Source organism: Anguilla anguilla, chromosome 2 (assembly GCF_013347855.1).
Source record: "Anguilla anguilla isolate fAngAng1 chromosome 2, fAngAng1.pri, whole genome shotgun sequence".
Taxonomy (NCBI): Eukaryota; Metazoa; Chordata; class Actinopteri; order Anguilliformes; family Anguillidae; genus Anguilla; species Anguilla anguilla.
The window spans coordinates 39,978,626-40,006,172 of record NC_049202.1 but is presented as its reverse complement, the minus strand read 5'-3'; the positions used below and the strand labels follow the sequence as shown (position 1 = coordinate 40,006,172).

Here is a 27,547-nt window from a genome sequence, read left to right as displayed (position 1 = left end):
GGCCCTCCCTTAGCCTAGTACGCTTGAGCGATCCATCAACCGAATTGCTCGCTGTGGGAAAGTGGGGTAAAGGTATACCACAGAGGTGTCTTGTTCAATTCAGGTAAATAAATTTATTTTCTCAAATGGGAAATTTGCTTTGCATGCTGGCTAAAAAATAGAGAATGCTTAAAACAACATCCATTTCCATGTATTCACACACACATAAAAATCAAGTACTCATTGACTGTCATACACAGTGATAAATAGAGACATCCATTAGTTGTGTAGTCAATCATTATAATTATATATACATACAGGTCATCATCATGGTAAAAATAAATAGGGGCAACGGTAAGTTACATCAACAACTGAGCAGATTAATGGTTAAAGTAGAGATGAAGGAGAACTTCATTCACTGACATGTAGGTTTTGGTAACTTGAACCAACACCCTGTTGGAAGAAGTTCAGATTTAGTGTACAAGGGTGTGTTGTGACAATCAAGGATTGCGTTTTATGTTATCTTTTATGTCTCTTTTACAAGGGGGACCTGCAATACTTATGAGTTTTCACTGTCAAACAGACATTAAAAGCGCAGTTTTTTCATAGAAAATATATTCTGTGCATTATTTTTTAATACAAAATCTGCATTTTCCACAAGGGTTAATTGCTGTTCATTGTGATAGTTAATGAGTCATGAAATTAAATCATGTACCTTTCCCCTATCTTCACATTCAGGGTGGCAGTGTAGTTTAATGGTTAGGGAACTGGGCTTGTAGCCCAGAGATTGGGTGTTCTGTTCCTAGCTGGAGCACTAGTGTGTAATCCTTGGACAGGGTACTTAACCTGAATTGCTTCAATAAAACAATTTAGCTGTATAAGGATTGTAAGTAAACTCTGCGCGACAGCATCAGCTAGAATGTATTGTAAGTATATAGGTCCTACTTCCAAACATTTCGAAAACATACCATGTTACTCATAAAAGCATGACTGACAAGAGATGTCAAGATCCTCTACCTTCATTAATTTGATTAAACATCAGTAATTTGTTACAGCTTAACCAAAATCATACAGTACTGTGGCTCAGTAAGCAGCTTTAACCACATACTCATGCTAAATTGTCACATGAGAGTATGAAGAGATACAGCCCAGACAGAATTCACCATCCTGCTGCAGCCAGTATAGCTATGAACCTAAAAAATAGACTGCACATTATAATAAACTCTTTGTTTAGAAATGTATACCTTTCAATAAGTAAAAACGTAATTTAGAATGTTTCTTTTAATGTATGAAGTTTGAAAGGTAGTTTTATCAGTACCACTGGAAATGAGTCACCTTTGTTATTTTGTAAGGTCTCATACCCTGGGGCAAATATAAGAGATTATATTGTAGATATATAGTCTCAGGCCATATTTCGTGCATGCAGTAAAATATTATTCCAAGCTGTAATATCAATATCCAATAACCAAAAAGTTCCTCCCAAGTCATATGATTCCAGATGTTATTGCTTGTGGGCTGATCACCCTAACCAAGTTGTTTATTTACTACTCAAAATCATGTAAGTGGTCTGTGCAGATAACTGACACATCACCAGAGCCCAAAAGGTGCCTGGGAGACACCAGTGGAAGAGCAGGAACAGCACAGATAAATGGGTGTTCACAAATCTGGTCACAGGGAGAAGGTTCCCTCTAGGGGACATGACCCACTTTGTTTTTATTAAGCTACTGCTTAGGGAGTTAAAGCATCAGAGTGTATGTGGCTGCCACATTGCCAAGTTGGACGTATATCCCAGCAGAGTTTGGTCATGTGATTTACCATGACAGGTCTGATGCAGAAGTGATTCACCTGAAATTTTAAAGACTGGAGTCCCGAATAGCACCTGCATTTCTGGGGTGTTTTTAAATCTGACTACATCCTGGAAAGTTCTGTATAAATAAAAATGTATTGTAATGATACATTTGCATGTATGTACACAATATATGATTTGTTTCTTCCCTTTTTGGATGGTTAGATAAATAATAAGTATTACAGTATGCAAAAAGTGAAAATTATAAATGGGCCTTCTGTAAATTCTTTATGATATTGCACTGTATTCCTGAGACTAACGCTGATATTCTTCACTTTAGTAAGTATCTCTGGATATCAGTGTCAGCTAAGTGATTCTACTTTTATGTAAAATAAAAACCTAGGCAATTAGCTATTGTGCCATATTATTTAATTGTAAAAATAATAATAATTCACCTACTGTGGACAGTGAATTCTGAAGTCTAAAATTACACACCTCCATATCAATAGGAAGGATTGCCAGAAAAATGGCTTTAAGAGCACTCAACAGATCTAAGCACCTAGAGTTAGTTAAATGGTATTGGCACATGAATTGGAAGTGGATGCTTTGGTTAGATGAGGCACAAATTTCGTTTTTTGGTCACGCACACCAGTGGAGGGTTTGTCATTGAAGGAAGGATGTGTATGCAGAAAAAACACCTACTGTAAAATAAGGTGCTTTATCTTTGATCCCGTGGAGCTGTTCTTCTTTTGTTGGTCCTTGTTAAAGTCAATGGTAATATAAAACCTTTGGACAAAAATCTGGTTGCCTCTGCCAGGAGGTAGAATTTTTCGAAAGATCTGCAAGACAATAGCCCTAAGCAGGCATTAAAATCAGCAAAGAAAATATAATTGATCACAATCAACATTTTGCGATGGCCATTTCAATCTTCATACTTTAACCATACCGAAAACCTGTAGTTTCAATAGAAGAGAGAAGTGCCAATTTTTGGAAATGAATTCTAAAAAATGTGTAATTTTGGTTGATCCCATTTAAAGTAATAATCTCGAAGATTTTCATTAAAACAAATGTCTGTTAAATCACTATGTATCGCCGAATTAGGTAACACAATGGTGATTGAGCCTATTATTATATTAATTTATATTATTATTATTATTATTATTATTATTAAAATGTATGATTAAAGAACTGGGTGTCTGTGGCGACATTCCCGGGAAAAAATCAGCGGCGCATAGTTAGTGATGCGTTTGCCATCACCCATCAGTGGTTGGTCCGCCTGAGAGGGTAGGCGGAACTAACGCAACAGCCTCGCTCTTCAACTCACTTGTGTGTGAGCGGCGTACTGTTTTTTCCGGTGTCTGCATGCGTTACAATAACAGAGAAAGGGGGGATGGGGGAGTTATGGAACCCTAAAAGGTTTTTGTGTAACATGAGAGATCATATTATTTGTTGATGTTGATTTCGTATTACATTTAATGGCAATGTAACTTTACTAAATTACATAGCTATTTGCACAGCTAACGCTAGCTACCGGACCATGTCAAGAAAGACAACATTAGTTTACGTTGCGCACAGTATCCATCTCTCATATCAGGTAACGTTGCGTTAGCTAGCTAGCTAATGTAATCAACACAATCTAATGTCAGCTAACAATTAGAAAAAACGCTAGCTAACGCTACCGACCGGTACCGACCTCGCAAACCGTCCCTCGAATGCAATGCTACCTTGTTGCTACGTTGCAATGTAGCTAACTAAAGGCCAGTTCAGATCAATAATTCGCAACGAGACTGGATGCAATTTGCAAAATTCCAAGACGTCTGTTAACGTTCTAAAACTGCACTTGGCGATTTGACAAGGTCGGTCTTTTAAAACCTCAGGGCAGGCAACGGCTCTGCTACTAGCCAGTTCACAGGGCTGCAATTTTCTCTGCAACATTTTAAAACCGCTTCGCCTCGTTGCGAATCATTGATCTGAACTGGCATTAACGTTACCGTTATTTACATTGCCATTGAGTTCATCAATATATTATAATGATCGGAATAAAGCCGGGGTATGTGGAGCAGAGTCAGGTCTGATTTCTGAAGACGTCACGCAGGAGAAAACTAAATAAAAGAATAGGGCAGTATGGATTAGCATTGTTATTATTTTATTATGCTTCCTCATATGTTCCTTCAGCCTTGATGCCCTTTTTGATGAAATCTCCTTTGTTTTTGTTTTATTCTTCTTGTTCTGATTGCTAATTTAACACCCGGCTCAGCTTTATTCTCGAACAGTTTAGCTAGCAAAACCAGAAACACCAGGGGTAACATTTTGCAAAGCAGTTGTTTCAAAAATACCACACAACGATCATTCACGAAAAAGACTGCTTATTGTGCACGAGATACATAATTGCACGAGCCACAGCGAATCCTTCTCTGCAGTGTAAAGATGTTCATACCGGGCAAAAGGTGGATAAAGAACGTTTGCAGAAATTGATCATCACTAATTCTACCCCACGTTTGCTACAGCATTTTAACCCGGCTCGGAAGTGTAAAGACATCTTAAGTTAGCCTAATGTTAGACAACGAATGAGTATGTACATAACGTTACTTTTTTAACAACCGTTTTTAATTCAGTAAATAGTAAGTGTTATAGTTGGCGTGCCAACTGACTGACGTCACACAGGCGACACTGGTTGGATCCGGTTGGATCTATGGGAAGTGAGGTCCAAAAACACACCTGCAATTACCGCTTCTCGCCATTGGTACCGCCAAAGAGAACGAAACGGAAATCTTTGAGATTGTAACTTTGATATTTTATGATGTAAAATATATTTCACGTTATAAAATTACAGTGTAGTTCAGTAATGGGGTCATTTTATTTTATGCAGTCTTAGTTGTTCATTTTTATCAAGCATGGCAATAATTGTGGAGATGACTGCACATCTCAACAACTTGCAGTTAGCAAAAACATGAAGCCTCAACAGTGTTCCAAGAGCGAAGGGTTCTGGTATCATTTTACTACAGAGCTGAAGTGTCTTCTACCAGCACGGAGAAGGGCACTATGGGAAGACATTGTAAATAAAGCTGATTCTCTGAGGAAAAGACATTGCTCTGCTGGAGAAACAGGCTCAAGAGGCTTGAGTGCGGGGCTGGTGGAAGGTGTGGTGGGTGGAATTGATACCCTGGAGGACAGCTTTGCAGGTATGTCTGTCTCGGCTGTGTGCATAGGCCCCTGCTACTATTTTAAAGGGCTAAGGACTGAAAGTATGTTTTTGGTGGCAACATTTATTCATTTTACTTTCTAGATGACTGCTCACCAGGATCCCTATCACCGCTAAACCCCTTGCTGAAATGGATAATGCCTTAATTAAGTACAGAGAGAACTGGTGAGACTTGGTTCCACAGGGAACTGTACAGTACAGCATGGTGCAACAAAGGACATTATTGCACAATTAAGGAGTTTCGCCACAACATTCACTCCTAGTGAGACGGGTCCCGATTTACTACAATAAATATGCTGGAGATCAGCTGTGTAGATCTTCTGTAATGTAGGGCCAGAAGGACCCGTCTTTAAAAGCCTCTAAAAGCATCGACTTGCCACTGCTTTTTGCTTTATAACCTTTCGAAGGGCATGGCACTCTCTTCTGGTGTCATCAATCTCTTCAGGCTTTGGCAACTATCAGTCAATATATGGAGGGTTATGAGAAACATACTTACGTCTGGTCAAAAGCACAGTATATTTTCTTGATTTGGCTCTGTACTTCACAGTTTTTGATTTGTAATCAATTCACATGCAGTGCATATTCACATGTATAAGTAAAATAAAAGCCTGTTATGTAGTTACGGGAAGTGCATCTTTAATAAAAGACCCATTATACCTTATACACATAGGAGAAGAACTAGTTCTTCATTAAATTCTTTTTGAAATTCAAACAGGGAGACTTACCAGATGGTAATGCTTTAATTGTAGCTTTAAGCTCATCTTTGGTCAAAGCAGAATCTAGATATCCCTGTTGTCCATCAGTAAGCGATGTAAGTTCAGCTGTACTTGTGATTTATTCCTCATCTGCATACACCTCTGCAAAATACATATTTAAGTTTAAGTTTATTTGACATGGACATCATAATTACATTGGACAAACCAGATGCATTGCTTAAGTGTTTTAGCATACATGCTAATTCTCAACACTTGTCCACAGGAGGCTTTATAGAAAAAGAAAAAAAAACTTAGTCATAGTCATTTTTAAATTCTCTATTTATATGAGTTGATTCACAAGTTAAATCACCTGCATTATTTTGAACTGCTGAGGTAAAACTTGATGCCTCTTTGCTTTATAAGGTTAGCTTCTTCGATGTGATTCTGTTGTGTTCTAAAGGGTAAAAATTGTAATTTTTGACGTTGACTTATATCCAATTATAATTTTTGCTATCTAGCTAGCCAAGTTAAGATAAAAGCACAACTATAACGTCCTCATAAAAGCAAACTACCTAGCTAGCTAACTTTAGCTAGCTAGCTAGCTAAATGAATATAACCAGAAATAATCAAATAGTCCTTAAAAGGCACTCTAATTTAAGTGAACCTAATGTTAGTCAAATATTTGCATTGTCTTGCCCGTAAGCCAGCGGCGCAAACTATGGGTCTCGAGTTATCCATGGGTTTACGGGGCGTGGAAAGGGGAGTGGTTACTGTGTTCGTGACGCATCAAGTTGACAACTTTCTCAACCGGTTGAAAATAGGACGATAAATTTAAAACGCATATTTCTCCAAAAATACAGAACGGACATATTTAATACTTCACTCATTGTGTTTCTTCAATGCCTTTTGTGCAAATAGCACATAAAACCGAGAAAGTGTGAAAATCAGCATGGTACTCCTTTAATATATTATACAAGTCATGCTTCAGCTGAATCGAGACTCATTTTTGACAAAAATGGAAATGCCTGCCTTTTGCCTTTGCACAGCGGCATATACCACTTTCCACGACACAAAAACGGAGTTCAGTCAGATTCTAGCTTTTATTTATGAGGAAATCATCCCATAATTTGAATTTACATCAGCCATTATATTTGTGAACGTTCAACACAAAAGGACTGCTTCGTCTTATTAATCTGTTCTGATCAAAGCGTTTTTAAATGTACTATTTTCAATATACCTATACCAAAGCAAGGAAGGTGAAGTCTAAAGTTTGAGATTTTGAAGTATTCTGTGCACTTTGGACCCAGTCTGTCTTTGTTTTTTTCACTGAACACAAATATTGTTTACCTGTGCCCAATGTGCCCCTTTAACCTGATAAAAAAAGCTTAGTATTTGTATTGTTATTGTTGCTGTAATTTTCTTAAATTTTAGTCAAATATATTCTGTACAATAACTGGGTGTCAAATAAGTTTTTCCTAGGTTGGCGTGCCCTTTTCTTTGAGTACCTGCCTATTAAAAGGTCTCCGAGAACCCTTTGTCATCATGCATTTTCTAAAGACTGCAGGTCAAACCTTGCTTTTGGGAGCTTCTCCATTCACCTGTAACCTTGATGTGAAGGCAAATGAACTCTAGGTTGATAACCTCTTCTCCCATACAGTTGTAGATTGGGTTCTCTGCTTTCCAGTTTTGCTTTGCTGTTTTACGGTTACTAGCTGTAGGTCTGTGCAAGTAGGCAAGCAGGGTGGATTTTCTGTTAAACATTTAATGAAAAATAAATATAACTGACCTGGAAGGCAGTGCTTTGGCTCAACAAGCCACCCAACATGTTCAAGTTTATCATCACCAGCTTAAAGAGCAAGCCTCTCTTCTACAGGCATTGAGTCTTCTATGCAGAAGACGACGGTTAACATTACAGGCCTTAATGCTCAATTCTGATTTTTTGCTCAGTTTTGATCCAATCTTTTTGCTTTGACTGCTCACATTCACGGTTGTAAATGACCGATATCTGAACACATGTCTGCCCTGAAAGAACCCATGAGCACATTAACAAAAAAAAACAAAAACATTTGTGAGGCAGTCCATCGTGGAAATAAACGAAATAGTGGTGCAAGCATTAATCTTTGGCCATGTCCAAAGCCGCTTACTACTGGCCTACTATAGAGTACACAAGTTGCCTACAAATTGTATACAACTTGTATTCCTATTAGTATGCTAGTAAGCTGTTTTGGACGTGGCCGATGATTATTTTCTGTGGAGGTCGGAAGACACTTCATCAGCTGTTGAGGAAGAGGGCGAGAAGGCAGAGGAAGGCCAAAGGAGTGATTACGATAGTGACCTGTACAATGAAGTGTGATGTTCAAAAAACCACATGAATTCCGATCTGACAGTTCTCACAGTGGTTGCATGGCTGCAGATTGGATTTGTACCCGATCTAGGACCACATATGGAAGTGACCAAAATCGGATATGAAAATATCGAGTTTTTGTGTTCATACAGTTCAGAAAAAATTCTGACCGGTCACACGTAGACAAATAAATCACATTAGGGCCACTTTAGCCTGTAATCTAAATGCAGTTTAAAACTAGAAATGCACTCAAATTTTATTTTAGCTTTATGCACTAATCCCCTGTGCATTGGGCTTCATTGTAGAGCAGGCACTGTGTTGACCACGGATACCAGACTATCAAATCATCTGCATTCACAATTATGTTTGCAAACCTATGCGCTCCAACAGCATCTAAAGAAATCATGAGCCATGCCACAACATTGTTAGTAATCAAGATGGGGTAATTATGCGGTTTAGAATGTAACAAATTTGAATTAGTGTTGACAGTTACAAGATATTTCTGGTATTGACATTACAGGGAAAGGGTGCATGGTGGGAAAGGTTAAACCCCCCACTCACAAGTCCTAGTTACTCTGCAGACTTGGTAGCAACTTTGTCACAATAATAAATTAGATTTTGCTACATTAAGTGGACTTATTTTTTTTCTGCAAATTGGCAGGCTCTCTGATGACCTGTACAAAATCACTTGAAATGGACGAATTGCTTAAAATGCTGGAAATGGAATTAGAATGGCATCTATTACATTATTCTTTTCTATTGTGCAACCTGACTTGTGCCCACCGATTTTAAGACAAATAATCACAAATTGTAGACATTTAAGTGTCTTTAAGACTAATTCCATCACTTTCAGAGGGAATAAAGGACAAAAAAAGACATGAAAGCAAACATAGAAAGAAGTCATTTTTATTTTCTTCCTGGTAACAGAAAAGATCTGCGATTGCTTGGAAAGCAGAACATTTTTAAAAATCATTAGAATGTACTTACTGTTGATTTTTTTAAAAATAATTTTTGAATTGATTATTCTACCCAGCAACAGTGCATGGTGGAAATTTTTGAAGACCCCACCCCCTTAAACTCACATTTTCAATTACCCCTTTTCTCCCAGTCCAGTAAAAAAAGATGCTTAAGTCTAATAAAAGTACTAAGTCCATCAAAATGCTAATTGAAACACAAGCCATCATGTAATCTCATTGGATCTTTACATTTGGTTCAGTAATCCAGCAAGAATGAGACACCAAGAGAGGAAAATTTCAGAAGTATACCTGTGAAATAAGATCAGCTAAATAAGATCCCAAAACCTTACGTATTCATAAAACTGCCAAAAGGGTCCCTTAAACCTTTAATTTATAAGACTGGCTTCTAAAATGTACTTGCTTTAAAAACACATTGATTGTCCATGTACAGTACAGCATAACAGTACTATAAAGCACAATAATTTAAAGCCTTCATTTTTCAGAAATCCAGAAAGGGAGGAATTAATGAAAAGGTCCAAACCCCCCCCCCCCCCTCTGATACTATAATGTAGCACCATTGTCTCACGACAACTTGAGCCAGTTTTCCTCAATACATGTCCATGGATAAGTTGTCAAAGACAATTATAATTATGTATGATTACATTATACATAATATATAATTCCCATCTGGGGCTACAAGAGAAATGGTAGCTTCCACTGCATCCAATATGACAGGCTTCAGATCATACGGACTTAATGCTGTCATAGAAGGGGCCCTTGAAAGCATTAAAGCACCACTATATAAAATCCATGTTCTGAATTCACAAGTATGAAGGGTATTTACTCTTGTTTGACTGAAATAGCACAAGTACTTAACAATGGTCCTCATGTTTGCAATTAAGCAGCTGGTAGCATATATTAGACTGGCATGTCACACATAAGCAGTTGTCTCCTGGCACCCTGAGAGATAATGACGTAAAACTCAGGAAATGACAGTCTGGATCAGTGACCATATTATTACGGATCACCAGGGGGAGCCACAAACCCCATTTCAATGATCCAGGAACTGGACACCAGGCCGACATACTCAATATAGAAGCCAATGAACCCGACCTCAAAACTGCACGCATGAATCTACTACTAAACAATTCCATCAGCTGCCTAAAAAGTTTGCTTTTTTTAGCATTCATGCCCCACTCATAAAGGTAACTAATGCTCATGATGCCTGGTCAGGAGGCAAGGAGAATCCATTTCACACGCAAAACAAAGGACTAGATGTCAAACATACCAGTTAAAGGTATGCCTGCCAGCAACCTACTAACAGTTTTATTTGGTGAAAGTCTGAAAGCACAGACAAGGGTGAGAAGGGGTGAAACAAGCAGCCAAAAGGTAACCGCTAAAACAACGGGCTTCGGGGACCAATCAATCAGTGGCCGGATGTCATGGATGTACAAACTTAGTGGAAGCTTTTGAGACAAATTCAGAGGCAGAGATTGAAATGAACGTTGACAGAAACGGAAAACAAAGGTGAAGGAACAAATGAAACGGAGGGAGAGAAAGACAAAAATAAGTTGTGATAAGCTGGTGACAAATGACAGACAGATGCCTGGATTCAATCAATGTTTGTCCTTAATTTTAACAATCAAATAAATGCAAGCACGATTTTAACAGCATATACAGTGATCAATAAAATTGCTTGAAAATTTTGTTTGCATTAAAAAAGGGAAACTTGCACATCTCTAAATTAAGAACAAATATTGATTGTATCCAGACCACAGAAAAAAACTGACCCAGAGAAAAATGGAACAGGAAGTCAACTTTTCCTACTCCTGAAGCCATAATCAGGCCCAAAACTGTCCAATAATCACATGTGTATTTGAATATTTTAAATAAAAGCACAGGAGCAAGACCTGGAACAAAAGCAGAAAGATACAGTATTGTATGTGTTACGGGAAAAATAAACACTAAGCAAGTTAATTTTAATAAATCTTACTCTTTATTGATTTATTTTACTTCTAAAGATTAAAAACATAAAATACCTCAAATAAATCAGACAATTATTTACCACCAAACCTAAACTCGGTTTGTATTTCAATCTCTGACTCTTTGTATGAATTCTATGCACATCTCTGTGCGTCAAACAACCAGTTCAGTACGTCGTCAACTCTTTCAGCAGTTTGTACCAACCCAACCGTTTGGCAATAAAATAGAACAAATGTGTCGGTGTGTGGCTTTTTCCAAACTGTTTGACCCCCTACTCACGCTCTCCTAGCAGATGTTCCAAAGACGCAGACTTCAAATGAACAGTTCAGGATTTTCTATAAACAATAAAAAACCTGCTCCTTCCTGCCCATTCCCTGTCCGTTTAGATTTGCTCAGTACAGTATTCGTCTGCTCAGCACCCACCCTGAAATTGGCGAGAAACCGTGCTACCTCCCCCTTGGAGACTGGGGAGAAGAGATGAGTGAAGGGGGGAAAAGAATGGTACAAACATTTCTCTCTCAGACACTCTTGAACTGTTATACAGTGTAGAGCATCTAGAATTTCTAATGGAAAAAAAGAAGACTAAACCCTGGGCACTGTTTTGATTTGATACTATTAGGAGATAAGAGGAGAGAGGAGGGGGGGAGGTAGAAAATAAAAAAGAAGGTGTGCAGCAGGTGTTATTTCTTTGCTTTTCCACCCTTGGCAGAATTTCGAGGAGGAGTGACTGGACGTCCGGATCCCATGCCCCCTCCTCCCCCATAGGAGTATAGCTTCTTGTCAGCAGGCTTGAGAATCTGTTTGAAAGAGACCATTACAAAGCATTTTTACAGCAAACAAGCCAGCAAATGATGCCATTACCATCTTAGAAACCAAACATCAACTAAACAAGAGCATATGTAGAAACACAAACTGAATTGTTCACCCTTGGAAAATTATTTTGTTGTTTAACCAAATAAAGGATAAAAATGCAAACCAGAACTAAAAATTACAATTTAAAAAAAAAAAAAACCAGTAACACCATGTCTAGCCTCGCGAGCCAGTCTTTTTTCACTTCGTTCAACAGATCCTGGCCGATGCCTTGACGTTCTAGGCATAACCAATCAGAGGGGCGGCGCTCCAAATGTGGTGATGATTTTGGCCCATAGACAGTATGTTTTGGCCAGGCGTGGTCTGAAACGTTCGATAGCTTTGTCGGTTTTGCTGGTGTGTTTCAGTCAGGACTTAGATTGCAGCACACATGGAACAGAGGAAGTGTCGGGGGGGTGGGGGGTGGGGGGGAGAACCGGCACACTGAGACAGACAGTTCGATTAACCAATAGGGAAGCCGCCGCTGGGAGCCAGAGGCTCCTCCCTTTTGCCCCAGAAAGTATGTGCGTTCGTCCAGCCTACACCATGTCTTTAAGAATGCATGTGATGCCCAGAACAAATGTATGTAAAGCAGCAACATGTGCATTACTCAAAATGGGATTTTATGTCTTTACAGAACATCTTACCCAGAAAGAAAGAAAATAAGACTTCATAAGAAAATATGGAAACCAATTAAATGCAAACCATGTAAGGCTGAGCTAGAATTTTCAGACAGCACTTAAGCTATGCTTTCTCACATTAAAAAAATAACCCCACAGGAAACAAGTGAGGGATCCAACATGCTCTCAAATTCATATCACAGTAGCTGATGAAGGTACCTAGCTAAGGAAATGCATTTTCAACAGGTCTGGAAATGCAACACTACAAAATTAAGGAATAAAACTATAATTATTTTACAATGTTTTATAGGACATAGTAAAGCTAGCAGCCCATGAGTTCATATTAGGGTGGACCATTTGTCAGCTGTGACACATCATTACATCATTCAAAATGGCATTCTTTTACTTTGAGCGTGAACCAAATGTAATGATGAAATCAATTTTAATGGAACACCAATTAGCTTCAAAACGGTAAGCCAAAACGAGCCAAAAGCAGCCCCCAGTTGGCATACACACCGGCACTCACCTGGAAGGAGCACATGAGGGTCTCGTCTACACTCATCATGGCGCCAGCATTGTCAAACTCGCCGCAGTAGTTAGGGGCTGAAAACAGGGTTACCAGCTGTCTCTTAGCGAAGAACTCATACCCGTCTTCTACCACCTGGGGGACACAGGGGTGGTTCATGTAATTCTGACACAGATTTCTTGGGATCTAGAGCAAATATCAACTCTAATACACAGGAGCTACGTGCTAAGGTAGATTATAAAATGTTGTATTTAACCAAGACAGCCAAGGTTACTGTGGAAAAAATACCACAGAATCTGTGTTTAAGGACGCCAGAAAACTGGAAATTTCATCTACCCTTGTCCACTCCAAAAGCCCCAGTAGTCTCTAACCTGATGTGCTCTGCAAATGAGGTCCATGTCGTGTTTGTGCAAGAATTTGGCCACCACGTCAGCTCCGAAGGTGAAGGAGACGCCGCGGTCATTCTCGCCCCAGCCCAGCACGTCTTTGTCTGGGTCGGCCCAGAGCAGGTCACACAGCAGGCCCTGGTCCGGCACGTCCGTGGGTCGCATCACCCTGCGGACCTGCTCCATGGACTGCAGGTCTGGGGAGAGGCCTGTGGAAAACACAGTGTGCGTGCTCGTTAACTTCTTACACACACACAAACAAAATAAAAACGGCATTTTTTGGTTCATATACTATGTTCTGGATAAAGTACAATACAGAAAATGTTGTCTGTCAAGTATATTAAATACATTATGCTGGACTGAATACAACTTCAAATTTACAGAATTCCATTAACTGTATCTTGAATTATGTGAGACAAAATTCTACTGCCTAGGTCTCCATAACGCTTCCTGTAATGCCCCATTTGCACGATAGGGCATTACAGGTCTTAATCCCGTGCGAATCTGCCATGTCCGTAATTTGTAAAGTAAAAATTCCACCGCAAATTACCTACCATATTTCGCCAAACACAGAGGTCATGTGATAATATTAGTCCCGTGCGAATCGGCATCTCGGTGATTTGGGGTCGTATTTTACTGTTACGCAGAGCAAAGCCTTGACATTTTCAATCATATCCGGGGGGATAATGTCAGTAAATTCATAGACATATATACATAGACGCCGCATTGGCCTCTGGATCGTACGTCAACGTCGCCGCCATATTGGACCAGGCAAGACTGGCCTGAAAACAAATAGCCTACAAGTAAACAGGGGAGCTGCGGTTTTTCTGGATAAAAAGCACTGTAACATTTACATTTCTCAACCGATTTCAATGAGTCGTTTTTATATTCAAGGGTTTATGATCTACAAAAAAAAAATGTTTTATCTCCAGTACTTATCGATAGTTAGGCTATAATCGCTGCTAGACATTCAAGAAAGGAGTGTGTATCAACGTCAGGTTTACATGAACTGAATTACTTACGTGGTGGAAAATAATTAATTGTCATAAGGAATTGCCAGAGTTAATTTTAATTTTAACCTGGCAAGCTGGCTAGAAAGTAATAAATGCATTGCTAGCTAACTTGAGTAGGATTGTAAGCATCAAATAACCTTGATTGTAAGGCTAGCTTTGCTTGTTACCTACCTACACACTCCTCTCGAGCGTCTAGCAGCGATTATAGCCTATCTATCGAGATTCTAAGTAACTGGAGATAAAACTTTTTTTGTACTCCACGTAGATCATAAACGCTTGAATATAAAAACGACTCATTGAAATCGGTTGAGAAATGTAAACGTTACAGTGCTTTTTATCCAGAAAAACGGCACCTCCCCCGTTTACTTCTATTTGTTTTCAGGCCAGTCTTGCCTGGTCCAATATGACGGCGACGTATCGCAGCAACGGGCCGAAGCAGTCAATGCGGCGTCTATGAGTAAATTCGAGTAAAATACAGACTTCGCTTATCCCACGAATGTGCTGCAAGAAACACAGACGTGGGGGGGTAATTTCAAAATCACACGAGGTCCCCAGGTAATACTAGTCCCGTGCGAATAGGGTTTAAGTCTTAAATTTGACTTAGACACAATTTTTTGTTGCACTGGTATGATGGAGTGCAGCTACCAAAGACCTCCACTTAAGTGCCAGAGGAAAGAGAGCCCAAACTTATTTGTTCTTCATTTGCCTGCTGCTGCCTATTGCTAAAAAGTGTAGATGTACCCAGTTTCAGCTCATTTGTGTATGAATGCATCAAGTCAAACTGTCAAAACACACAAATTGGATATTGTGAACCTATGAAAATGAGTGCAGACAACAGATCAATTCTTCAGTGATTGGGGGAAAAAACTGACTGAATGCAAAAAGACAGATAAAACATACCTCCATGGCAACAGAAGATTTTCTCATCGACAATAGCAGCCACTGGCAAGCAGTTAAAACAGTCTGTGAAGGTCTTCCACAGCTTGATGTTATACCGCCTCTTACCTACAGGCATCAACACAGAGCGGGGGTTTACACAAAGAAACTTTGTCGTCTGTAAAAAATACTCAGAAAAAGTGGATATATTCGGCAATATGGATGAATACAAATGTATGCCCACCGAAGGTAAAGAGTACACAGTATGTCTAGAGAGCACGTTGTATAATACCATGACTCATTCAACGCAGTGCATGCAACACCACCCCACATCCTCTTCACTTACACTCGTCGTAGAAGCCGTAGATGCGGTTGATGGAGGCACACTCGTGGTTGCCCCTGAGGAGGAAGAAGTTCTCTGGGTACTTGACTTTGTAAGCCAGCAGAAGGCATATGGTCTCCAGGGACTGCTTGCCTCTGTCCACGTAGTCCCCGAGGAACAGATAGTTGCTCTCGGGAGGGAAGCCGCCATACTCAAAGAGCCGTAAGAGGTCGTAGTACTGACCATGGACGTCACCTGCGATGGAATCGCAATAGCATTTACACTATGAGTACATGCTGATATTGACACATGCAGCCTAATAACCCAGCTGGCTATGGTTTTATAATAAAACTACCCCATGGACAGTGACCTGCAACCCAATCAATTGGACTTACCGCAGATCTTGAGAGGGGCCTCAAGCTCTAGCAGGATTGGCTGGCTGAGGAATATCTCCCGCGATTTCAAGCAAAGGCCACGGATCTCATTCTCTGCCAGCTGCACGTTCTTGCCTGGCCGGGAACCTTTCACTGGACAGGGATGTATAAAATATTAGTGGGGGGGGGGGGGGTCCAGAAGGTCCTACATACTGTTGTTACGATCTGATGATGTATACAACCAAAGTTAGCTATGCACTTTCTAATACAAATTCACATTTTTAACCTTATGATTAATAGTGGTAATGACACTTTCATAAGAATGAAAAAATTCTTCAAATTTTTTGTAAGATTGTTAAAGTTAATGTGTAGTAGATGCGTGCTAATGTACTAGATACTGTAGCAACTGAAAGATATTTTAGCTTAATTAAACAGCACAATTGTTTTCAGTTGAGCTTAATATAATGGGAGTGTTTTCTCTAGAACCAAATTAGCACATTAGCATGAATACATAAGGATGAGGTAACAGTGTGCAGTCAGTACACTGGAGTAATGAAACCGGGGGTTTGCAATAATATGTAAAGACTAAATTAAAAAGTTATTTTAAACAGTAATAGTAATTTGTAACATTATGAATGTCTTGGCTGTATTATTTTAAAATCAATTTAATGCTAGCTTGGTGAATAAAAATATCAGTTTCTTTCAAAAACATAAAAACTTCAGTTATTCCAAACTTTTGAACAAAAGTGTATACAGCAGTACTTTCTCACAGACAGAACAATACTAGGTAGGACCCTGTGACTTGTCTCAAAGTACTAGTCACACATAATGAAACGGATACAACCCCTTGAAACATCAAGGAGTCCAACACTTGGTGCAAGACTATCATTACATTACATTACAGGCATTTAGCAGACGCTCTTATCTAGAGCGACTTACATAGCATTTTACATTGTATCCATTTATACAGCTGGATATATACTGAAGCAATTTCGGTTAAGTACCTTGCTCAAGGGTACAACGGCAGTGTCCTACCCGGGAATCGAACCTGCGACCTTTCGGTTACAAGCCCAGTTCCTTACCCACTGTGCTACACTTCGTCCTATCGACACCCAGACAGAGCACTTTAACTGTACCACTGGCCTTTGTCTAACATTTCCGCTGGTAAGGTTTTGCTGTGGTGTGGCGCACGCGAAGGTCTCACTGTCTGTCGAAGCGTCACTTTTTGTTCTTCAGCGACCGAAAACAACGAAAAAGTAGGTAGCGACACTTCAAATATTACAAAAATACCATAGTGTTAACCAGTGTTTGAACTGGACCAAAATAAGTGCCGGTACCTACTCCTCAAAATACATACTGTTTAAAATAAATTAATGTTGGTAATCAAAAGAAGAGTTGGTACTCATATACAAGTCCTGACAGCTCCTGCCCATCTCAAGCACTGGCGTTAACTATCATTCGGTGATGACAACTGGCGGACCCTAACTCCGTTCGGGCAAGTGGAATGCCTCATGCAGTTGTCTGATCGGACAAGTAAAAAAATAAATGTGATAAATATGTAACGTTATCTGAAAATAAACAGTGTTTGTTTGAGCCGAAGTGGAGCCTGTTCCAGTTGAGCTACGTACGTGCCTACCCTTTTTTAAATCTAGTGCTGCTGTTATAATGGTACAATACATCTGATTAAAATGGTGACCTGGAGAAACCCGTCGGATGTCGCGGCCGCAAATTGTTGGCAAATCGCCAAAACAGCACAAATTAAATTGCCCTTTTTTAGGGCATTTTAAATGTTTGAGTGATCCAACTACTTCCATTTCCATACTACAACATGGTGATTTTTTTCCATAAAAACGAAAGGGAAAGTGTTTATTTTTAAGGTTTTGTGAATGTAGTGAGCTAGCAAAACTGAGAGTTAGGCTACAGTTGCTACAGCTGACAAAGAAGGCTGCATTCTAATGACGATTATGATTATAACAACAGGAGCAGTCTCACAAGCTGCTGCAGTGTCCAGAAATGAATGCAGATAACACTAGCTAATAAAAAAATACATTAATCAAGCATCTAAGTCAGTTAGGAAATTTTTGTATCATGCTTCTCAGTAGAATTAGAATGTAACAGAACAGAATCTTTAAAGCCATTTTTCTCACTTTTTACTTTTTGTTTTTTGCATGGACAAAGCATGTAAACTCAGACAGAGACAGAGAGAGAGGGCTTTGAATGTGGACCCACCTCAAATTATATTGTTAAATAAAAAGATATTACATTCTATTATACATATTATACATTCTAACTAAGTACTATTTTGTCATGGTAATTAAGTTAATTTAGCAGAAGAATGTAAAGTGCAATATGTAACTTTTCTTGAGTATCAATTTTGGTTATATAGTCCTCTATTCTTGAAGATAGGACAATGTGCTCTTTTAATTGTTCTCACCCCACCATAACTCAAAATACAGGCCTATTTTGCTTCAATATTTACAAACAATACAAGGGTTAACAAACCTTTTATGGTTTTAAAGTACATCTAAAACTACGTTTTTAGGTCTTGCAAACTGCTATTCCTTGTACCAAGAGCTCATCAGAGCTAAAAGATAGATTTAGATATTTTAAAAAAAAACCTTTAAGAAGTCTCAAGAGGTCATGTTTTCAGAGTCTTAAACTTTCGCCTTTGCTACACCCCCCCCCCTCCTTCGGACACCCACCACCACACCAAGAGATCAATTCCACAGGAAACACTGCTTTGTCCCAAAGTAAAAGTGGTTCAAATAGGCTGATTAGGTGGACTTAACTCTAGACAGGACTTATGCTAAAGTTAGCCAGGGAACAAATAAGCTCCATTGAGCTTAAAGGGATAGAAGATAGATAGATAGAAGGCTTTAGGCTCCACCACAGGGGAAGTTGTGGTAAAGAAAGCATCTAAAGCAGTAGGCAATTCGTGCAGAAATGTGCTCATGTGCCTTCAATTAAGCATAGCATACATGACGAACAGAATACAAAATCTGAATATATCTTAAAACATAAAAAACACACGGCTGACATCCCAGTCACAATTCTGGAAAAGCCCTAAATACAGTAAGTGTGTTCACTGGACAACATAAGCAGAGATGCTAAAATACATTAGCCCTAAGCTTCAAGGTACTACTGCAGCCAGTGTTTTACTGAAAATTTGACCCAAATAACAACCACAGAATTCTGTGTGAGCAGTAACCTGGGGAAGGGATTTTGCAGTATTGCATGTATCATTTCCAGTATTATGTCAAAATACTGCTCTTCCTCACCAGTCTTGAGTAAAAATCAGACTAGCTTCTTCAATGTGGTGAGGAGGTAAAAATGGCAGCATAAACTCAATTTACAATGAAACAAGCAAGGTAAATATTGGTAACAAAAAAGAAACAATTTTATACAAGGAAGAAGAGTGAGACAGGTATGAGACTTCAGTCCATCATTGTTCAATATTTACCAAATATTCATGAATTGCCAACAGTGTTGGAACAATCTGCAACCCCTGTTCTCACTTTATTCAATAATGAAGTTAAGTTTCAACTCTATACTGATTACTTGGTTCTTTGGCCTCCCACAGGAACAGGAGAAAGCTGAGCTTGACATTTTAATGGCAGTACTGTCAAAGAGGGGAACTGGAAGTCAGTCTAGACAATACTGCTATTCCAGAAAAGGGAAACAGGTACCATATCAGCTTAGGTGACTGTTAGAACACTGTGCACGATGCACGAAAGCTCTGACGAGTAAACCAGTGCAGCAAGGACCTTCAGCCTGGCAATAAATACACTGAAGAAAAAAGCTAGCTAGCTGTTACCAAAAAATCTTTTCACAGAAAAATGTGAGTAGATTTGGAAAACGACCATGAATTTTGCTAAAAACAAATATAATAGATGTGTCAAGCTCAAGTCCTGGAGGGCTCCAATGTTTGATAGCTTTTGGTAAATGGTAAATGGTAAATGGACTGCATTTATATAGCGCTTTTATCCAAAGCGCTTTACAATTGATGCCTCTCATTCGCCAGAGCAGTTAGAGGTTAGGGGTTAGGTGTCTTGCTCAAGGACACTTCGACATGCCCAGGGCGGGGTTTGAACCGGCAACCCTCCGACTACCAGACAATCGGTCTTACCTCCTGAGCTATATCGCCCCTATATCGCTTTTGTTGGAAACAAAGTGTTTGGACTCTTTGGCCAATCAGTGACTTAAATGAATCATCCAAGTGAAACTCGTAAAAAAAACCAGCAGATACTGGAAGATTGGAGTCTTGACACCCTTGGTGCTAACTATGGCAAAACCTTATTCTCTAGACTCATGGACTCAAAAGCACATTCACATCAAGTCCATGTGGACTTAGGCCTGTCCCACTGTCAAAACAGCATTTTTGCAAGTGCTTGTGCATGGACTTTTTTGCGGCCTCCATCTGCCCTCTTGGTACCTCCACATCACTGCAAAATTAGACTGAGGGAATTACCTAGAATACAGTTCAGCACGTGGATGACTCGCCTCTTCCTCTCATCATTCAAATTTGAGCAAGGTTGCGTTTCCATCTCTCAGCAACGTATCATGTGTTGGGTGATGTCAGAAGTCTTGTCCCATTTCACCCTTTATAAGGACTCACCGTTCTCCGGTAATACAACATCAAAGTTCGAGAGTCCAAAGGACTCTGTTTACGACTGGGCTTATAACTACTATGATATTTAATATTATATGATGAAAGCTAAGTATGAGGACCCTTCTAAGTCATTCCACAGGAAGCAGACCAGGCCTTCAGGCCTGTTCCTCAGAATCCCTTTATTTTTAATATACATATTCCTTGCCTATCTGTAAAGACTAAAACTGAAGCTAGAACTCCAGATACAAAATAGTTATTCAGAAATAAATTATCATTAAAAATAGCTGCCTATTATGGAGGCAACATTTTCAGATGTCTCCATGATCCCCATAATGCTCCTGTCCTTTATTAATCAGTCCTTGATGACTAAGAGATAATTACAGTTATAAAATAAGACTACTTTGGCTGAACAGGCTTACCTGATTTTGACAATGAGGGATCTCTACAGGAGTGTGGTAATAGATGTTTTGGGGTGCTCCTGTGTCAAATCTGCGCCTTGTTGGATTAGGACACGTTGGTCTTGTGTGAAATTATGATTTTTCCCCCACAATTGCTATTTAATTTAAAAAATGTATTATTATCATAAGAAAATTGGCCACAACGCAAAACAGGACGTGAAAGTAGGCATGATGGCAAAAACCACAGACAAGATAAATGTTGAAAATAACCCAAATTTTAAGGAAAACAAAGCATAGCCTTTTGTGGCTGGAAAATAGGCTGTCAAAAAGGCCTATTACAGTAACATCTAGCCTACATCTACAGTAACATCTGCCATAACATTTGACATAAGCTGACATCATCTGTTATGCCATCTTGCGACAGCTATTATGTCATGTTTATGACCGTGTTACTACTGAGTTCATGTATAAAGTGTTACTCCAACTTTTTCAATAAAGCTAGGAAAAATAGTCTTTCAATGTGTCATGGTAATATAATTCCATCAAGCATTTCACCACCATCGTAGATTACCAGGCAAAGACGGCAATGACCTATGGAATGCAGTGGTAAAATTTCTCAACTGAAATTTGAGAATATCCACTCCATCTTGCAAGATCGACATCGACACCCAACACCCCACACACACAGCTACACACGCGCTAATTTAATAAAGCGACTGATGTAAGACGTACGTTATCTAGCCAAACGCAATATTGTGGAACGTTTTTAGAGCAAGGGCCTCGACGCTAATGCGAAATACATGAGCAAGGCGTTATTCGGTGGGTAACGTAACACAAGCAGCCTTTTTTACTCAACGAGTTGCCATAAAACGATTGCTAGCTTGCTAGCAAGGACCTCTTCATCCCCATACTCCCTGAGATGAGCTAGCTAGCGATATCTATATGATACCTAAACCAACAAGTCCCAAGTAATTCATTTCCGTCCCTTTGCCGGCCAGCACCATCAGTAAAGCTACCTTTAGTTCGGCTAACAGGAAGCGTCAAGAACTCAATGTCATTGTCAGCGTGTCCGACCACAGACGTTAACCTGAATCGCGGACAATACTTGGCGCTAGCTCCCTACGGAGTGCTACGTAGGTTATGTGTTGCAGGGCTCCGTTAAGAGTTTAATTGTTTCTTCTGCTTGCGATGAAGGGGACAAGTTAGCTAGCTAGGTATCCAAGTATAACTAGTTTTTCAAAGTTTAAATCACATTAGCGCTATTATCCCTTGTTTCTAACAGCCAGTTAACCAACTTTCTGCATGACCATCGTGTATTCAAGATGACCAACATTAGCTTTTAATTTCTCCTGCAAGTTAGCTAGCTAACAGTCGCTTGTGAAGCCAACTGGTGCCGTAAAACATAAGCTGCTAGCAGCGATTCCTTGCTAGCTAAACAGTATAACAATTCTAAACACTGGTCTGTAGTTAGAATTACTATCATTTAGCTAGCTAGGTAGGTAATGGCTAACTGCTAGTGTGAGGGTTCCGACCATAGACCGTATAAAAGCTTCCGACCCATTCTCTTACCTTCAAGCAGTCGCTGTATTATGGAGTCAATGTTCAATTTGTCTGGCTCCGCCATTTTAGCTAATGCACACCTATGCAGTTAGCTATTTGTGCTGTTTTTTTTTTTACAGTACTGCGCTCGGTAGCTAGCGCTAACCAACTAGTATTGGCTGGTTAGTCTGCCAAACGTCAGCTAGCTGCTCCTTTGTGGTTGAGAAAACACGACCCCCACAGAAAACGTAGCTAGCTAGAGTTAGCTACTGTAGCTTGTGGCATGCTAGGAATCTGCCGTAGCTAATGCTATAGACTAATGAGCTAACCAGCTTGCTTCCTAAAACAAGCGAATCCAGAATTAAAGGGAATGAGTTCACGCGTGGTACTGAATTTCAATGATTCGCCCAACAATTTCTTAAATTACACGAAATTCTTTCGTCCACAAAACTAAGGGCGAACGAAGAGTATAACAGTGTTCCTTGCTCTTTCTCACAACTGATTGGGCTCCTGCTTGCGTTTGAACGCACATTTCGGATTCTCATTGGATAACTTCTCTGTCTGTCTTAAATTAATATTCCCGCCTCCGATTGCAATGATGACATCGACGGAGTCCGAAAAGTAAACGCGATAATACCCCTTTTCGGTGAATTGAAATATCTAAATCAAAGACACAAACAAGAAGAGATAATTGTACCTGCAATAATAATAATAATAATAATAATAATAATAGTCGTCGTTGCTCTTGGTTATTAATGTTTTCATTTTGTTTATTTTTTATTGTATTATTACGTACATGGAAGAGTGTTATTCCAGAAAGAATACATGCTTGTTGTTACATCTTTTAAATCATTTTTACTCTGCAAAGAATGACCATGTCTAATTATGACGCAGTTTTGGTTTAATAAGGACGCAGAGCAAAGTTTACCTTCGGAAGTAGATTGCAATAGCCTTTTAGCACCATTAGGGGTAGCACCGATATCTTCGGAATAACATGTATTGGAAATTCAAATAAAAATCATGAGCCTATCATTATTAAGAAGCTGAGTGACCAATAAAATATAATTATTTTTAAAAAAACTGAATAACAACTTGCTTTCGTATTCCTTATGTTTATTGTTCAATGAAATATCTATGTGGGGGAAATTGTGCTTGTTGGGGGTGTACAACACAAACACCTATTAGGCTAATGTAAATTCGAAAATCTAACTGAAAATCTAGGTGCATAATAATTGGAAAGACATACAATTATTAAACCACCTAAATTCCAATCTAATGTTGGCTTTTACTGTGCTGCTTTATTCGTTTACAGTTAAATGTGTTGTTTCAGGTGGAAAATTTCAAATAACTAAGACCCCCATATTTGAGATCATACCATGATGGAATTTTATAGCCTACTGGGCCTTATTTTATCAACAAACAAAAAAAATGCATTATTACAGAAATTAAGTTTAAATTCTTGTCCCACCAAGTCGAGCAGTTTTATTGGCTGCTTTAACAGTTGTGTAATTAATGTTAAGTGTAGTCATGTAGTTGTTGTCATAGTGATATTTTTCCAAATCGAAAAAAGCTTAAATGATCCAAACACCTTTCTCTGGAATTAATGAAGGCACTTTTTGTACAAACTAACATATAAATCTAAAATACTTCCCTTATGAATAATTTGTTCACTAAATTGCAACCCCTGGCAGAAAGGGTGACCTTTATGCCTCAGACTTTAAGCGTACAGGCAGAACCGAGTTGTGTTGCAGTTAATAATGGAGATTATATCATATTTATTACTTGAATGTGTGTGGTGGAAAAATGTACTTTGTATGTAATGAAGCAGTGTACTCAATGGCCACCAGGTAGTGGGTGTATGTAGGTGTGTAATGCACACTATTATTAGCTCTGTTTCTAATGGTGTGGGGTTGGGGTTTCCTAAAAGAATGGGACTGAAGGAACATTCTCAAGACAGGGGCCATTTTGTAGCAAATGCCAATGTTTATGGACAACATTTTGTTATTTGGCCAGCTAGGGAGTTGTATTCTGTTGAGAAAATTATTTGTGAAGTGGGCATAGTTTCATATTTAGCTTTCTCCATTAGAAGGTCTGCTTCATTTGCATGACTGACGTGCTCATACGTCTTGTCAAGGCCAAATTCTGAGATGGCACTGCAATTCAAACCTGGCCAACAGTGTGTTTCTACTGAGCTCTTTACAGAATATGGAGGTTCAAGTGTGCCCCCCTCACCCATAAACAGTGATTGACCTATGTTCAGAGGTTAATAAAAAAATGTGTGGGCTCATTCAGTAAAATTGTGTGGTAGCTCACTCAGTTCACAGCTCACCCAGCTTGCAGCACAGGAGTGAGCACTACGGCATCCGGCCTGTGCCAGTGCCAACTGTGGCCAGCAGCTCTGCAGAAGCGGCGTACAATTAGCTTTACGTCATCCAAGGGATATATCGGAGGGTTTCAGTTGCCGGAGATAGCAGTGTTCATTGCTCGAGTGACCCCTCTCGGCCATCCTTGCGCCTATAGCTTGCTCTCTTTGCACACATATGATTGAGTCTCCTCCTCTGTTTGTGCACGGCTAGTGGCTGCAGTGTGAAAAGAAGCAGCGGGATGGCACTGTGTGTTTTGAAGGAGGACCACAAGTTGTCTTCACTTTCCCAAGTCGGCAGCGGGAGGTGTAAATGAGCACACTTATACATAATTAATCACAAATTTGACATTCCAAATTCCGGTGGGATTGGAGATGCCAAACTTTATTTAAAAAAAGGAGTTAAATGTCAATTTACGGAGTCAACATATTGCATAAATCTAACCAGTTCTGCTACAGAGATCCCTCAGACCAGAAAGTGGGAAATATACATTATCCAAAATAAATGATCAAAAATGATTTTAAAAAATCACTGGTATACCTTGGCTACAGACCCAAAACGTCCAAGGTTTCTAGGATCCACCATGAGCGCTGTACAAATGGCCACCCATCAAGCTGATAACTGTTAGTTCAGATGTGACCTCATTAGGCCTTAACACTTTTCTGGAAAACCTACTGGATGAAAATTATTGGTGTAGTTGATGCATACCATGTAATTTCACTACCTTATTGATATTAGACACTTTTCTTGTCTTTTTATGTTTGCTTGTGTGCATTGTCTGTCTCATAGTTCCTTTTGTTTTGCTCCTATTTTATCAAGAAAGCCCTTTCAGCATCATGTAAGAAAAGTCTGTTATTATATTATAGCATTTTCAGTACATCCCTGTTCGTATCTATATTTGCAGTGCTAGGTGTGGTTCATTTAAGATTAGCACATTTCTGATGGGTATGAATCATGTGATTATGCATCAGAAGCTTTGGGGTACCCAAAGCTGTAATATTATCCCTTTGGCTCAAGTGAATCCGGCATATATCAGTTTGCTTTGAGTGAGACTTAGTGTTAATGCCGAATCGTCTTTCAGCAGGGACAGACAAGGATTAGGCTCAAAATACATTTCAATAAGCACACTCAGGGATGTGTTCAGATAAGTCCAAAACTTAAAATAATAGGACAGTCCCAAGAACATGACCAATATAACATGTACAAGTGACAAGTTTTGATAAGGCTTATTTGATAATGTTTATATGTTGTAGTATATGCTCCATGCATGGATTAAACACATAATTTGGTTTTCAAGGATTTTGGATGTTTGAGTCAATTTTGAGAATGTTGTATCCCAGTCTGGGTCACTCCCATAAAATGCCAACACTTTCTCTGCTACAATGAGACCAAGAACAGGGCTTTATTGGACATTTAAGTCTATAAGGTTTAACCTAGTAAGTCTATAGTGAATTGGATTTTTGTCAGCATTGATGAAGGCCTTTTGACTGAAACATTTGCAGCCAAAAGTTTTATATATGCATCTTGCCCTTGGGAATTTTTATTTTGCACTATATGCTTGAATAAAATTATTTACTTTTTAACTTATCTTTTTAAACCTTTTTCCTGATTTTCAGTGTGATGCGAATTTCCTATTTGAAGTTGTGATAATTCTCTAGTGCATGTCAAGGGAATGTAGCATCCTGGTCCACCCAAGGTTGTACAATAAATTGTAATGCTGAATCTATTACATATCTAGTACATTTTAATTGTGTTACTTTCTCCGAGTATAGTTTGGTTCACACAGCTTTGGGAATACTACAATAATTGGTGAATGGCCCACAGCCAAGGTGACCATTTTCTGGATACTCAAGTTTAAAAAGTCAAGCTGAACTTGAAAAACTAATTTGACAATAATATTTTAATCTGACAGCACACACAAAAAATGTCTATCTAACATAAGGAATAAGGAATACTAGCTCCTCCTTTCTTATTTATTCCCTATGTGATGTTTTTATGTGTCCTTTTTCTCTGACTTGCATCTGCATGCACATGTTTGCACATTTATATATTTTCTGAACTCTGCTCTTTCTTACTGTCTTTCATCCCCCAGCCCTTGTATCAAGCCTGTACAAGTCAAGGAATGATGTGTTTTTTCTCCCCCCCTTTCTCTCTCTCCCTCTCTCTCCCCCCCCCCCCCCCCTGTAATGTATTTGTTTACAATAAAACCATTTGTATAAAATCTCAGTGTTGTTTACCAATCCCTGCTGTATGTTCCTCTTAATTTCTCAAAAATGTGTGGCTTTCTTGCACTACCAACTCACCCCACCCCCACCCCCCAGGGTGACAAAAGTTAAACCTCTTTAAATCTTTCAATTTATGCTATGCAATTAGTTTAAACTGAAGCAGGCAAATTTTATTTTTTCATGTAGTGAATGCTGTTCTGTTCTTCTGTCATATACCAGGCTTTAGTGAATGCATGTCATTTTTTCTCATTTTTTGCAATATATTTTATAGGTAATTATCCGTGCCGAAGAAGAAAGTATTCCCGCAGTGGTTAACTAAGTCTGGAATCTCACACAGAAACTGGTGCCATGTGATGATTGGTTGGACAGGCACAATAGACAAGTCCAGTCTGGTCCATACGATAACATTTTCTCCTGCTCACCTTCCTTCTCCGTGCCCCACCCTGTACCTCACATTCCACCAACACCCCCCCCCCCCCACCACCACCCCCAACGCACACAC

General features: G+C 39.2%; 1 protein-coding gene and 1 long non-coding RNA gene across 2 annotated transcripts; both read right to left on the bottom strand.

Annotated features, from left to right (window-relative positions):
• Positions 1-2,487: 2,487 nt before the first annotated feature.
• LOC118220290 lies at positions 2,488-6,109 on the bottom strand. The gene is made up of 3 exons (XR_004763935.1): positions 6,033-6,109; positions 5,693-5,824; positions 2,488-2,620 (listed from the first exon to the last, which is right to left on the bottom strand). It is a non-coding gene; the product is annotated as an uncharacterized LOC118220290 (long non-coding RNA).
• A 2,787-nt stretch (positions 6,110-8,896) lies between these two features.
• ppp1cab (protein phosphatase 1, catalytic subunit, alpha isozyme b) lies at positions 8,897-22,980 on the bottom strand. Its single transcript, XM_035404045.1, has 7 exons — positions 22,488-22,980; positions 15,933-16,064; positions 15,562-15,792; positions 15,240-15,344; positions 13,312-13,535; positions 12,941-13,075; positions 8,897-11,742 (listed from the first exon to the last, which is right to left on the bottom strand). Exons 1-7 carry the CDS (start codon positions 22,540-22,542, stop codon positions 11,626-11,628), a joined length of 999 nt encoding a protein of 332 aa, XP_035259936.1. The 5' UTR covers positions 22,543-22,980; the 3' UTR covers positions 8,897-11,625.
• Between the last annotated feature and the right edge of the window lie 4,567 nt (positions 22,981-27,547).

Bases quoted from the DNA above. Each gene is read 5' to 3' on its own strand.
- ppp1cab (XM_035404045.1), bottom strand. From the start codon at position 22,542: ATGGCGGAGCCAGACAAATTGAACATTGACTCCATAATACAGCGACTG. The intron at 15,345-15,561 runs GTAAGTGAAGAG...TGATGCCTGTAG, and splicing joins CTACGGCTTCTACGACGAGT to GTAAGAGGCGGTATAACATC. The intron at 13,536-15,239 runs GTATGTTTTATC...TGTTTTCCACAG, and splicing joins AATCTTCTGTTGCCATGGAG to GCCTCTCCCCAGACCTGCAG.